This window comes from Lontra canadensis, unplaced genomic scaffold, assembly GCF_010015895.1.
Source record: "Lontra canadensis isolate GAN:19392208 unplaced genomic scaffold, GSC_riverotter_1.0 scaffold8, whole genome shotgun sequence".
In the NCBI taxonomy this organism is placed as follows: domain Eukaryota; kingdom Metazoa; phylum Chordata; class Mammalia; order Carnivora; family Mustelidae; genus Lontra; species Lontra canadensis.
In genome coordinates, this window is record NW_022631002.1 from 14,717,517 (window position 1) to 14,731,679 (window position 14,163).

At 52.0% G+C, this 14,163-nt stretch overlaps 1 protein-coding gene across 2 annotated transcripts in view; it reads right to left on the reverse strand.

Moving 5' to 3' along the window:
- Window positions 1-14,163, reverse strand: part of ZFHX3 (zinc finger homeobox 3) — a 232,001-nt gene that overhangs the window by 143,929 nt on the left and 73,909 nt on the right. The window contains exons 1-2 of one of the 2 annotated variants that reach the window (XM_032854052.1): window positions 8,988-11,700; window positions 3,683-4,179 (exon numbers count right to left, since the gene is read on the reverse strand). In XM_032854052.1, coding sequence (XP_032709943.1) covers window positions 3,683-4,179; window positions 8,988-11,700 — 3,210 coding nt within the window. Of the gene's footprint in view, window positions 1-3,682; window positions 4,180-8,987; window positions 11,747-14,163 lie in introns of those variants that run through there. The other variant, XM_032854051.1, reaches the window with a different exon arrangement.

Consider the following 14,163-nt stretch of genomic DNA (forward strand, 5'->3'; position numbering starts at 1 on the left):
TCTCCCACAACATGCTTCCATTCTGACCCAGAAGGATCACTGCAGACAGAAACCAAGAACCCAGCCTCTAAGCTGGACTGGGGCTGCTGGCCTTCCCACAGGACCGATCAGTCACAGTGCCCAACAACAGCAGGTATGAGGATATGGGCAGAGGACCACTAAGAGCTGGACCAGAGCCCATTACTCTTGAAGTCACACAAATAAACCACTTAAGGAATTCGATCATGAATGTTTCACAGAGCAACCTGGAAGCCAGGAGAAAAGTAAACAGCTTCCATCTGATGCCTGGGGCTCTCCAGCCCACCCTATACACACACACACACACACACACACACACACACACACACACACTCCCCTCCACTTCCAGGAAACAGGCAGGAAGAATTCGCTGAAGGAGAATCTTGATTGAAAAACTGCTCTCACACAATCAAAACTTGACAATTCCATGCAAGGGAGAGAATATCACCAGCGTTCTTTGTTTCTGTTCTCTGGGGAGGTGGGATGGGGGTAGTGGATTAACAAAACCCATTCTCAGTCCGGATTAGAAATTAGCTCATGCTTTCAGACAGCTCAGTCTTAATACAGGAACATCTGTCCCAGCATTTATGACACCAAGAGAAGGGACTCTGGACTGGTGAGGTCAAATGTCACACCAGAGAGCTACGCCTCTGCTTGCATCTCCTGAGACGGCTGTTCTGTCTCCTCCAGCATGAAAAAGGAAGAGGAGGGAATAAAGACCTCAGTTGAAAGCGAGGGTTGGGAGACCCATTAGGAAGTCCCCTCCATCATGGCTCCTGGAGCAAGTGCAGCAGAAAGCAAATTTGGAAGTTTCCCTGACCAATAATGAATACTTTGCCAAGGAACCAGGATAGGGCAGGGTGGGGACCAGGATGGGTTTGTGGGGGTGGGCAGTGAGGACGGGACTTGGGGAAAGGGTGAGTAAGGAGGGCTGTGTGTGAGAAGCCTGGTGCCCTCCCCAGGTCAGCAGCATCTGGAGTGGTTTCTCTAGCAGACAGTAAAGAACTCGATTACATCCAGTTAACTGTGCTCTAAACTGATTATGCATGTGCTGGGCTAATGGATTACATTAGCAAGAGGAAAAATAACATGCAATCAATCTCCATTTACTACAGGCCACACCAGGGCCTAGAGAAAAACTGACTCAACCACCTCCAGTCCCCACCCCAAATCTACAGACTCATGACACCCTAGGACAGGGAGCCCCCTCAGTGGCAGGAGAAGTCTGTCTTAGTCACACCGCTGGACCGGAAGGCTTGGCACACACACTGGAAGAAACCCATCTCTGTGTCATTCAGGAGTGGCTGAGAGCTCCCCGCCCCCACAGCAGAGCCACAGCAAGCCAAGGGACATTCATTACCCAAGGACTAATGAGACCAGACTAATGACCCACGGCTCCTGACACAGGGAATTCTGCTCTGAATGTGGGCAGGGGCGGTGTTCACCCCTGGGGTTGTGCCAGCCAAGTGCACTGTTTGGGGACTTCTCCTTCGGGCGCTGGTTCCCAAGTTCTATCCTGTACCCCAATATCGACGGCCCCCCCACCATCACTGCCTTTTTTAAGTCGGAGTTTTCTCCATCTTTTGAATTAAAGAGAGAGAGAGAGAGAGAGAAATAAGACCAGAGAGGAAGTGTCCATGGTTCAGCAAAACCCAGATGGAAACCCCTGTCTCCTCCCTGACATCCACCCTGGAAACTGCCTCAACCTGACTCACTAGGTGTGACCAGTGAAGGTGGTTTGGGGACCTGCGATCATCTCAGGGAATCCTCCAGGTTCCAGGCCCTTCAGAAGCAAAGCCAAGGGTGTGGTATACTCTCGCTGGAGGGTGTAGCGTGGAGAGCGAATCACCACCATGCACATTTTATCATCCAAAGGGCGTTTTTTCCCCCACTCAGATGGAAGAGGCTGGCTTCTTGCCACTTCTAAACAACCCTCATCAAAGTTGCATATAATCTTCCGTGGCCACGCGCAGTACTTTGAACTAATCTTGCTCAGTCAGGTCCTTTGAAAAGTTTCTTTCTATAGGTTTTCCATCAGGTTTTCTGACCACATCAGCACCACCACCCCTTATGGCTGCCTGAGACCTCTAATTTAAACTGGCCCCAAAGAGCCTTTTCTTTCAATGGTGGTCTAAAACTAAACCATCCAGTGAGGTTCCTGCTCACTTAGAACAAGGGGGCTGGCTGCTTGGTGTTCAGACCCTCCCTACTGCACCATGCCAGCCCATCCATGCTGGGGTTGGCAGTCAATTCCAGAACCTTCTAGTCCTACCACCTCATTTCTGTCTTCTCCTACTTCCCCTAAAGTGGCTTCTTATCCACACTACACAGGCCTCCTGCCAAGCTGAAGACGAGCAATTGTAAAATGAATCACAGTTACCAATCTCGGCAGAGACTGACACAGGGAAAGGACCAGAAGCCTTACTTGGAGTCTCCCTTTAAAATCACCTGGGGTAGTGAGGGGATTAAACTCCCTCGGGGTCAACAGAAAGGCTCCCTTGCCCAAAGACGAGAGAACGGGTGTGAAAGCCAAGGGGGGGCGGTGGGGGGAGAGGCTGACGATAAAAGGGAGAAAATGCAAAGAGAAGAGGGTGTGGAAGGCATGTGGGAGGAGGCTGGGCAGATTTATGGCGATTTGTACCTGATTGTTCATACTAAAGCCATTATGGGATGATTAGAGAAAAAGGTGAGGCTTTAAGTCCAGTGAAAATCAATAGAAACGTCTGGAGCAATTCTGCCTAGCAAGTGAAAGGACTATTTACAGTATGTGAGCACCTCCTCCTCACCGTTAAGGTCTATGGACTGAGAGGGAGACTGGAGGGGGTGGGGAGGGGCAGGGAGGGCCAGGGAGGAAGGAAGGAAGAGAAGACAGAGGGAGAGGAGGAGGAGGATGGGAGAAGCCCAGGGGAAGAGAGGGGAAATGTAAATACGAGGAAGAAAAAGGGGGCACGGGATAAGGAAGCAAAGGGAGAAAGAACAAAGGAGCCCCCCTTCACGGACCCTAAAATTTCCCCATAGCATGTGCCACCTTGTAGTCAACTATGTAATTTATTCATTGTGTTTATCACCCATCTCCCTGCAAGAGAATGGAAGCACTATGAGGGCGGGGACTTTTTTTTTTTTTTCCGTCTATTTTGTACATGGAGGGAGGCGTGTGTCCAGAACAGGACCTGGTATACAGTAGGTGCTCAATATCTATCTGTAAATGAATGAGCAAATCAATGAATCCATGAACAAATGAACTATGTACTCCAGGGGTCTCCAGGAGAGAAGAGATCAAAGGGGGCAAAGGGTGGGACGAGACGGAAAAGGAGAGCGTGAAGAATACAGGGGAATGGGGCAACACAGGAACACAAAGGTACGTAAAAGCCGTAACAAACAACTGTAAGGGAGAAAAGGCCGGTTGTCCAGAGTCGAGAGAAAGTATCAGACTGCTGTCCATAAAACCTGCCCTCCAAAATGGGGCAGCCTCAAAGAGCACCTTTGGTTACCAGAAGCCACCAGCATGCAGCAGCTTCACGAGGAAGCAGATGCCAACACCCCCTCCAACACCAACTGGTCACCGACCCCACTGTGACACAGACTGTCACCCGTCCGCAGCCATCCCCAGGCCCCAACCCCCGGTGATCCCATGCATGCCTTCCAGAAGGAGTCCGGGTCCTACCTTATACAGCTTCAGGCTGGCCTCGTGCCTGGAGTTGACCGTGTGCAGCCGCAGCTTCTCCAAGCTGTTAGTGTAGTAGTCACACGCGTTGCACTTGAGGTGGACGGGGTTGCCAATGGCCACGCACTTGAGCCGCCACTCGTTGGCTTTGCCGCCCTCTTTGATGTGGGCCACCAGTTGGTACTTCTGCACGTGCTTGTCCGTCTTGCAGTGCAGCTGGAAGTTGGCCTTGAGCTGGGTGTTGTAGCGGCAGAGCTTGCACTGGTACGAGTCCCCCATCACGGCCTTCCACTCATCCTCCGGGAGGCTGCGCTCCACGTTCATGTGCAGCCCCAGCATGTCCAGGTTATCCGTGGTGAACTTGTTGCAGACGGCACATTGGAAGAGCTTCAGTGACGGGTCATTGGTCTGGATGAAGCTCTCGCCCAGGTTCATCAGCTCCTCGGACACCAGCTGCCCACCCCCGAGGCGCATGTCTAGGGGGATCTCACCGCCAACTGCAGAGAAGGAGAGGGGGAGAGCATCAGAGGCCAGTTTCACATCTGTGGCCCCAGTGGAGGCACCCACAGCCTCCTCCACCCTCAACCCAGGGTGGCGGAGAAAAAAAAAAATCACATTGAAAGTGTCGCAAGGCACTATTAACTGGGAATACCCACCCCCCCCAAGAAATCAACTTTATCTGTTCGGATCTTTCCCACGGATGTTCTGAAATTTGCAGAAGGCTTTATTTTTATTCTATTTTTTGCTTTTGGGAAAGAAGATCTAGAACCATAACATCTTGAATATTTCGATTCAGTTCTTTATGTAGATCTAAGAAAAGATAGGAATAAACATCATTTGCTGGACATAACAGAATCTGAAACTCCAGACCCCTAAAAGCTGGAAGTTAGTTACAGCTGCATTCTAAGATACGCAGCCTTCGCGGTAAATCAGAACTGGGCCCAGAATTTATCTACAGCAGCATGGCCCCAACTGAACTTCCTGCACTGTCCGATGGGCTAGTCACCAGCCACGGCTAAGCTGCAACCAAGGAACTGAATTTTTAGTTTTATTTCTTTTTAATTCATTTAAGTTTAGATCGCCACATGTGGCTGGTGGCTACTGCAGCGGAGGGTGCAGCTCTCCATCTGAGATTTGGGCAATGGTCTCCCTAATTCCTCAGCACACCCCACAGGTCAATATTCTGCCTGCCTGTCAGTGGTGCCAACTCCTCCCACATGTCCCCAAGAATACAGTCACTCCCCTTTTCTGAGCCCCCACTAAGCATGAAATGTAAGTGTGCTACAGGACACGTCACATTCTCCATTTTCATCAGCCACACGCAGAGGCCTGTGTCCCCATCCCTCTGTAGGGCAGAGGTCCAGACTTCTCACTGAACCTCTAGAGAGTGCCCAGCCCCCCACACAGATGTTGTGCAGGACAAGTTTAAAAGGGAACCAAAATGTTACAGGTTCAGGAAGTGGATCAAGAGGGGTAATGGCACGCAAAGGTCAGCTCGCAGTTCCCAAAAAGAGTCTGCTCCTCCCTCTCCACCCCTGTTATTTCTCAGCTCATCACTGCCCTACATAAACCGGGGAGGGCTCTCATTCACTGGGATATTAGAACTGCAAACTCTTATTTCTATCATGAAAAGGGCTTGGAAAGAGCAGTCTTCCCTCCATTCCCGAGCAGCATACAGTCGAGCAGAACACTGAGCACTGGCTTCTGTGATTTACCTCTCCCCCAAAGACATGCACATGGGAGCTACCATGTCCTCCCCTGCCCCTCCCCAAATGATACTCAGATCTGACCTTTTACTTATGGCTGGGCTGAGGTTACTTTTTTTTTTTTTTTAAATGACTGATTACAATCCAAGTTAGCGGCTAATCAAGTAAAAGATTTCTTTTTTAATGATTTTCTTATTTACACTACATGAGGCAACTCTAATGAGAAGATCAGTTACAGGTTCTACTGAGCAGTCTGGTTGTGTTTGAAGCCTGTGGACAATGTACCAAGCCACAGAGATCTTTTGCAACGTGCATTCCAGAAGGCTCAAGAAGCTTTTTGCTTGTCTCCTCCCTTGCCATCTCTGCTGGTGAGAGGAGCCATAACTAAGACATTCTTTTTAGGACAAGGAAAAAAAAAAAAAAAAGGAGAAAAAAAGCCTAAAAGCTCCATCCCTTAATGGGGACCAAGGCCAGATAGCATCCATGAAACACAAGCGGCGTTCAGTCAAAGCAGAAACTGCCCAGAGGGTAAGACAAGGAGCAAACATATATTTGTTTCTGATGCCAACCACCTGAAGCATCAGATTTTCCCCACTTTTTAAATTTAACCTCAGCACATCAATACTGCTCTAAAGAGAAATTCAGCTGTCACCTGCTAGATGCCTGAGTAAAAATGAGAAATCCTCCAAACGCACAGAGGACGTAAGTCCCTGTTCCCATTCCAAGCTCTTGAAATGCAAATCAAAGACAGACACTGAGAAGCAGTGAAATGAAGGCGACAGGCAAGCCAAAACTCCAGAGGAGAACCAAACAAACCCAAGGCTTAGAATCCTACAGATCTGCAGAACACGAAGGAACCAGTTCAGCCCCGGCAAGAAATACAGGAACCTCACCCAGGGCGGAGGAAGTTAGGAAGAGCGCCCCCTGGAAGTGAAAACTCAGCAGGGGTTTTACTCTTGAGCGAGGGGGCACCCATGTCTAACACTAGAATTTACACTCTGCCACAAGAGTCTGCGTCTGAGAGGCACATGAATTAAAGGCAGCTTCTAGACTCAAAGACAGAAGCAGAGGATCTTCTAAAATCTCAGCCAGGTGTCCTATAGCCAGTCGGCTCCCTGGGGAAAACACAGACACCTCGGCAAGCTACCTGATTCTCGGGGCTGGGCTAAACTTTATCATCTAAGGGGATGCCTGGAAGGATCTCTGCAGATGGCCTCCAGCCTAGTATCTTATCTACAAATGGCAGCACACCCTACCAGACCAGACCCAAGGGTGCCGACCCTCTCCTCCCAGCCCTCCAGGAAGAAAGCATCCCCGGAATCAGCATCTGCTTGGTATCACAAAAGAGAAGGTTCTGTCAAAGGAAGGAGTAACTTGGTAAGTAAGAATGGATTTCACAAAAATGTTTCTCCCCCTGCAGAATCCAGGAATACCTAGTAATACCTACAGCCTTCTCACAAATGGCCTCGTGAAGGATCCGAGGGCTGCAGACAGAGCTGAACGTTATGGCCCTTTCACATTTGCATGTGTTGGCCTCTGCCGAGGTCATAGCACTTACACCTAAGTCCTTCACGCATGCGCTCTCGTACCCACACCCCCACTCAGGCTGCCAGGATAAAGCACTTGTGACTCTCACTCTATCTCAGCAGCTCTTGGGGCCTAAGGCGGGCACAGGAGGTTTCCAGAGACACACCTTGGCTGATAAGCAGTAACCCTGAAAATTCAAGGGCCTCTGCTTGGCTGACCTGGAGAAGGTCCTTAGAAGGAAAATCTCTGTTCTCTTTTAAAAAAATAAATGAAGTATGGGTCTGCTATGTACATCCAGAACACAGGGATCCATTCTTCTGTCTCTTTTGCACCTGCCATATGCCCATAATGCATGGTGCCCCGCGGACTCACAGAGAGCTTGTATAAAAAGCACAGTATTTTTCTATTGCTTCATTCAAGCCTTAGTCAGAATTACTGGTTTTCAAGGTAATTAAAAAGATCTCACTTTGACCCAGTATGAACCCATCCATTTTCAGTGCCTTCATTCCATTTACATCAAATTTGATTTATTCCAAGATCTGCCTCCCCAAGATTTTAAATCTCCAGATGAGAAAACCCCAATTCCCACAGGCTTAAAAAAAAAAGTCTTACAGTACGAGGCCATCCCTTGGTGTGTATCCCCTATGGTTCACTCGGGGGACAAATAAGATGATTGATCCCTATGCATCCATTATTAACCAGTTGGTGAAACATTCTTCAAATCGTTTGGTAATAAAAGATCCACAGGTCAATATTCCAAAACAGAAAACAAGATTAAAGTAGCAAGGATCCAAATTTAAGTGCATAGCAGGAAAAACAAATTAAATGCGATGAAATATAACTCATCAGCAGCAATTAGGACTAAAACACCACACAAAGACATGCCAACTGGGATTAACCTAAACCACCAGAATAAAAGGTACTTGCTCACACTCTGTTGCAGAGAACAACTTATTCTCATGTCAGGAAGGGACTACTACTTCAGTCAGGCCACCACCACTGGTCCCAGGAGATTAGCAGGGTCGGGGGATGGAGACCAGGCAGTGCCCATCTGAGGCAAAGGTAGGTGGGGGAGGAACGGCCCAACCATCACACTGGTCCTTGTGGAACTGATTCGCACGTTTTCTTGCTACAGAGACTCTCCCCCAAAGGTGCTCATGATCCTTTTCATGGAAAGACTCATGGTTTTTGGCATCCCAATCCTATCCTCTTGACTCCATTCTAGAGCTATGCAGCGGGTTGGTAAGACAGGCTGTCCAGACACAGCCAGCTCACGTTCTCTAACATGGGTTGTTTTTTCATGGTAACAAAGGCTCTTCCAACAGATATTAAAACTTTGCTCTTTCTGATGTACGATTTTAGAATTTATTCATTGTTCATCTAGCACACCACTCCTTACGGTTGCCCCAGGGCCACTGAATTCCCAACTATACTTATCCCTGACGACTCACGCAAGACAGTAAAGAAAGGCAACGGGTCTTTTGCATCGAGATCCTCCTCATGAATACACTGGAGAAGTTTGCAGAACATATCTGGATGGCTCCACGCTCCGCACAGAACCAGCCTTTGGTTACGTGAATAAGGTACGCTATGGTTTCGAGCTGCTCTTAATGGAGAGGACTGTCCCTATTTAAAACCTGAGCTGCAAGTTTCCCCTAAGTCACACCAAACATTTAACGGACCCCGAAAGTTTCGGATGAATTGTGGCGATTTTTCAAACTGCGAAAGGGTCGAAGAAAGAGAAGACGGGGAGAGAGAGAGGGAAGTCGACCAGAAGCCCGACACTAGAGGCAACACTGAAATTTTCATCCCGGCCCGTGGAGCCAGAACCGAGTCGTGTGGCTGCCGAACGGATACGATCCTCCATACGCACACCAGAAGGGTCCTCGAGAGAAACAGCTGATCGTCAGACACTCACGTCCACACAAAACCAAGTCTTGCAAAAAGGACCATCAGAGCCGAATCCGCAGGATGTGACAGAACGAACCAAATCCGCGGGACCTCGGTCTATCCTCACTGCTCCCCCGTTCACCTCAAGTCACGAGAACACACGCGCGCGCGCTCAGCCTCACCTAGAGCAGGCGTCATGGCGGCCATGGGCCCGGCGGGGTCCAGCTGGAATCCGCTCATCATGAACTGCGCGTCCGAGGCGGTGCTGTCCATCTTCAGGTTGGGCAGGCTCATGTTCTGGGCCAGGTAGTACTGGTAGAGCTCGGCCTCCGCGGGCGACGGCAGGCTGCCGAGGCCCAGGTGGCGGTTGTGCTGGATCTGGGTCATGTTCTGCTGCAGGAGCATCATGTTGTGCATGTGCTTCTCGCTGGTCATGTGGATGCGCAGGTTTCTGGCCACGTTGGTCTCGTAGTCGCACACCTCGCACCGCCAGGTGGGCTTGGTTTTTGGTTTGGTGGGCGAGGGGGCCCCGCAGGAGCTGCCAATGTTGGCCGCTGCGGCCGCCGCCGCGGCCGCTGCGGCCGCCGCCCCGGCCGAGTGGCTGAACACCTGCTCCCCGCCTCCATTCTGCAGGTTCTGCATGTTGTTGAGATGCTTGTCGGACTGCATATGAATACTGAGGTTGCCTTTGGTAGTTGTGGAGTAGTTACACACCTCACAGCGGAAGGGCTTGTAACCACAAGTGTAGCTCTCGCCTCGAGCCAACCGAGGGTGGGGCTGCCCGCTTTTGCAGTAGACACAGGAGCCCCCCGGCTCCGGGTGCTTCTCCTTCATGTGTGCCTCCAGGGTCTGCTGGTACTTATAGTGCCAGTTGCACTTGGGGCACTTAAGTGTCTTACACGAGTTACGAGAATGCATCATGGTCATGTGGCCGCCCAGCGAGCGGGAGGAGCCCAGGACCGTGTCGCATTTGGGACACTCCACGCCGCTCCCCGAGGGGCATTCCCCGACCCCAAGCTCGCAGAGGGAGCCAGCGTGCTGGTGATGGGGGACAAAGCCCCCATCGTCTCCCTCTGTGCTTTCATTTGGTTCTGGTGCTGTGGCATTGTCTTTATTGGCACTTTCGTCAGCAAAGTCCAGCCTCCTGCCGCCCTCCGCCACATCGGCCCTGACGCCCTCACTGTTAAAGCTTAAACGATTCCTCCTGTTCGCACCGTCAAAGACAACAAAGGAAGAAGCAGAATTAGAACTAGTAGAAGCTGTGCCCCTCGACAGGGTCTGGAGCACGTTAGGCATTAAGGGGGAGTTAGAAATGCTTTGGTTTGAGAGAGCAAGGTCCTTTTTGCTGCTGCTACCTGCCGCGGCCCCAGACTCCTCATGGGGCCTGTCCTCCAGTTCGTCGTCCAACTCGCTTGGAAAGAGTCCTTTGCAACCCTCGTCTTCCTCCTCCTCCTCTTCCTCCTCTTCCTCTTCCTCCTCCTCCTCCGCCTCTTCTTCCTCCTCTTCCTCCTCCGCCTCCTCCTCGGCTGGCTCTGCTTTCTCAGAGAAGCAATCAGGATCGCCCACTTCTTGCTTCTCTCCTGCTGCTGCCCCAGAGTCCTTGCCCTCTGAGGATTTGGTAGGACTGGAGGCCAGAGGCCCCAGGGGGACTGAGGTAATGGGGGTCTTCAGGACCGAGCTGGTGAGCCCGCCAAGGTTCAAGAGGGTGCTGGGGGTCAAGATACCAGCCTGGGGCTGCTCGGGGCCCGCAGCAGAGCCGGCTGGGAGAGCCTCCTCCCCTTCCATTCGAATGCCACTAAATTTCCCATAAAAACTGTGTCCGGGGCCTATGAGGTTAGCTGTGGAAACTAAAGGGTGTTGAAAGTTTTTGTTTTTTGGTTCCAAAAAACTTACAAGGGGTTCCTTGTCTTTGCCAATCCCTTGGATGATAGCGGAGATGTTCTTATTGCTAAGAATTTTCCGCTCGTCTTCACTCAGGGTCATTCGATGGTCGTGCACCGCATGGGTCACAAACGAACGGACGTACCCGAAGGACAGTTTGCACAAGAAACACATCAGGATGGGCTTCCTCTTGCCATAGAGCACAAAGCCATCGAATTTGGACAGGTCCACATTGTTGGGAACATCTTTGGATACGCAGGAGCTTTTGGCAGAGCCGTCGCTGTTCAGGTAATCCTTGTTGCTTTTGTGTCGCACGTCAAAAACGCGGAAGCTGTGCAGGACGGGGCTGAGCCCCGTCAGGGCTGAGGTATTCGGGAAAGCCTGGTCTGGGCCCTCAAACCATTTCCCGAAGGATGAGGCTATGTGGAAAGTGTTGATGATCTGTGGGTAGACTGGTGCAGCACAAGAAGGGTCCCCTTGTTTGCCCCCCGCCCCGGGGAGAGAGTTCAGGAAGAGCGAAGGGAGAGGCCCGCTGCCGCTGCCACAGGCGCCACCGCTTTGGGTCAGCTGGCTCAGGCTCTCGACAATGTAGGCTGAGCCATCCGGCTGGTAGACGATCTCCCCAGCCAGGTTCTCCACATCACTCTCCTCGTCCCCCTCCTCACTGGTGTCGCTCCCGCTCTCCTCTCTCAGGGGGAGCGGGGGGCGCGCGCTGGGGCAGTGGTGCTCCATGTAGGTCTGTAGGCTGGCGAAGGAGGCCGAGCACTCGTTGCAGCTGACCTCCTTGCCGGCAGGCTCGGCAGCGGGGCCAGCCGGGGCAGTGCTCTCCGTGAGGCGTTCATTGAAGGGGGCCCTCAGGCTCTCCAGGGGCCCGTGGTTCTCGCTTGCGGACTGCTCCATGCTACTGGGTTTGTCGGGGAGGTGGGTGCTGTTGAGTTCAGTCCATTGCTGGTGCTGAGGGATACTGCACCCATTGTCCTTCCCCGAGACGACAGGCGAGTCACAGCCTTCCATGGTAAGGCCTGCGTGGAGCTTTCATTGCACCCAGTACGGATCGGACCTGAAGAGCAGAGGCAAGGGGGGAGAGGAGGGAGAGAGGGGGAAGAGAGAGAGAAAGGAAAGAGGTTAGGAGGGCTAAGGCTAGGTCCCGCACTGAGCACTCTAACAGGCTTCTGTCCACACCCACAACAGAGACCGCAAGGGCAGCAGGGACCCCAGCGATCACCCCACGCCGTCCAACGAACGTGCAGAAGGCAGCTGGCACCAGGTCTTTATGGCCAGGGTCTGTGGCAAGAGTGGGGAGCATAGGGAAGGGGGTACACAGGAGACCCCCTCTTTGTCTTCAGACTGTTGGCTGCTCTACCCCCTGGAAACCAGTTCGAATTTCCGTTCTTTGCAAGCACCGCGTTAGAGTCGGGGCCAGGCTACGGCCACAGAAGAGGACAGTCGCATCACCTCGCCGGGTCCCGCCGAGGACTCACAATGGCGGCCCTACTGCATACAGATGGCCAACACCAAGTCCTTGTTGGCTGACCGCATTGTCTGTGGGCCAAGGGAACACCCGGGAGGAACTGACGAGAGGATGAAGATTTTGTACCCCCAGACAAAGGACGGTAAACCTGTGTGGGGACATGCTCGCTGATTTGGAGGTGAAGTTGCTGCCGTTGCTCTTACTGGCCAAATGTCTAGTTCGGAGCGCAAAGGAAAGTGACTGAAGGATGCACGGCTCAGACAGCAAGTCTGTGGGACCCGGTCGTGCTCCGTCAGCCCTTGACAGGGCCCGTGGCTACGTTCATCCTCTCCGGCTCTGGGAAGCACCATCCCGTTTGACAAGCAGTACAACTGAGGCGCTAAATGTAAAAACAGGCCCAGTGCCACCCTGACACTGTGAACCAGACAGCAGATCTCCCAGATCCCACCTCCTCCCCCCAAACCAAAGAACACCCTTGCTTGTGAGTGAGCTGGCTTCAGACCACGACTGTGATGGCATGAAATCTCAGCTCGACATGGCTGGGAAGCCTCTCAACTGGCCGGCTCCCCGTCCAGCAGCGTCGACCTTGCCCTGTCTGGACAGGGCCCAGTCACCCCTGATGTGGTGGTTTCTGTTGTCAGGGATCTTAGTGGCAAGCCGAGACAATAGCTGGGCTCGGCTGGCCCCCTGTTCCACACCTGCCTCGGAGCTACGCAAGCAGCTGCCCTTCAGCCCTGGGGCTTTTCCGTTTTTGACTCCAAAGTGCCATTGAGCTGAATCTGCCCTCTGAGACTTCGCCTCCCCGGGGAGGGAGGCATCGGGCCACCCGCCACCTCTCTTGCTCCTGTGGTCACATCATCACAGGGGCGTCTCTTCCATCCCGGCATGGATCCTACAGGCAACTCAGCCTCTTGCACGGCCCTGATGGTTCGCCTGCAAATCCCAGGCCACCCTCCCCCCTACGCCTCCTTCCTGGAGAACACTTGGCTGCTTCTCCACCCGTCTCATTCATACACATCGGATGAAGGTTTTGGCTAGGTTCGGTCTCTCTCTTCCCCCACCCCACCCCCATCTTCCCATTCTTTTTTCATTTTCTTGACTGCACAGTGAGCCAACAGCTCCCCCTCGGGAAAAACTGGGAAAGGCAGGTTTACCAGAAGTCTCTGGAGAAGTAACTTTTTGGAAGAATGTGTCCTCTATTTTGTTCAAAAAACACATGCGCGCGCGCACACACACACACACACCCCCCACCTCTCAAACATGTAACCTCAAACTCCATTACAACCAAGTTCTGTGTGCCTTAGAAAAGACACAGTGATTTTAAACAATGATGACTACACTAAGCCAAACCAAACAGTAAATGCAATGGGACTTCAGAAGGCTTAGCTGGCACACAGGTGAGAATCCAGGGGGCTCTTCTTATGGAGGTGCCTGATTGGCTGGATGACATCTGATTGACAGCTCGGGCCGAAAAGGTTGGCAGGCCTGAAGGGGCGGGAGGGTTAACAGCCCGATTGTAAAATCAATGTCATAAATGCTTGGTAAGTTACAGGAACATGCTGGAAGGGGAGGCCACGATTGATAAAGGAGAACAGCTTTGATGCTTCACTAGGGACTTGAGTATCGACAGCAAAGCCAATCTCCTCTCCAGCCTGGGCTAGGCCAGAGAAACCTGCGAGCGTTTACCAATTAATTGGTGGGCTTTTCTTGCTCTGCTCTCTCCTACCTCCTCCTCCACAAGCCATTTGGCTAAATGACTGGGACTTTTAGAAACTCACCTAACTTTGTTTTCTATAGCCAAGCAAAAGGTGTCAAGAAAGGATGACGCTGTGGCCACCTCTGAAATACAGATGGCGCCCATGGTGGTGACACGTCTCCCCTGAGAGAGGCCATGTGGGATACCACTTATTCACAAGGAGTGACGACAGCCCATGAAGACACCAGTGGCCAAGAAGGATCCCACATCACGATCTATGCACTAGGCTTCCTTTCAATCCACACTGGCC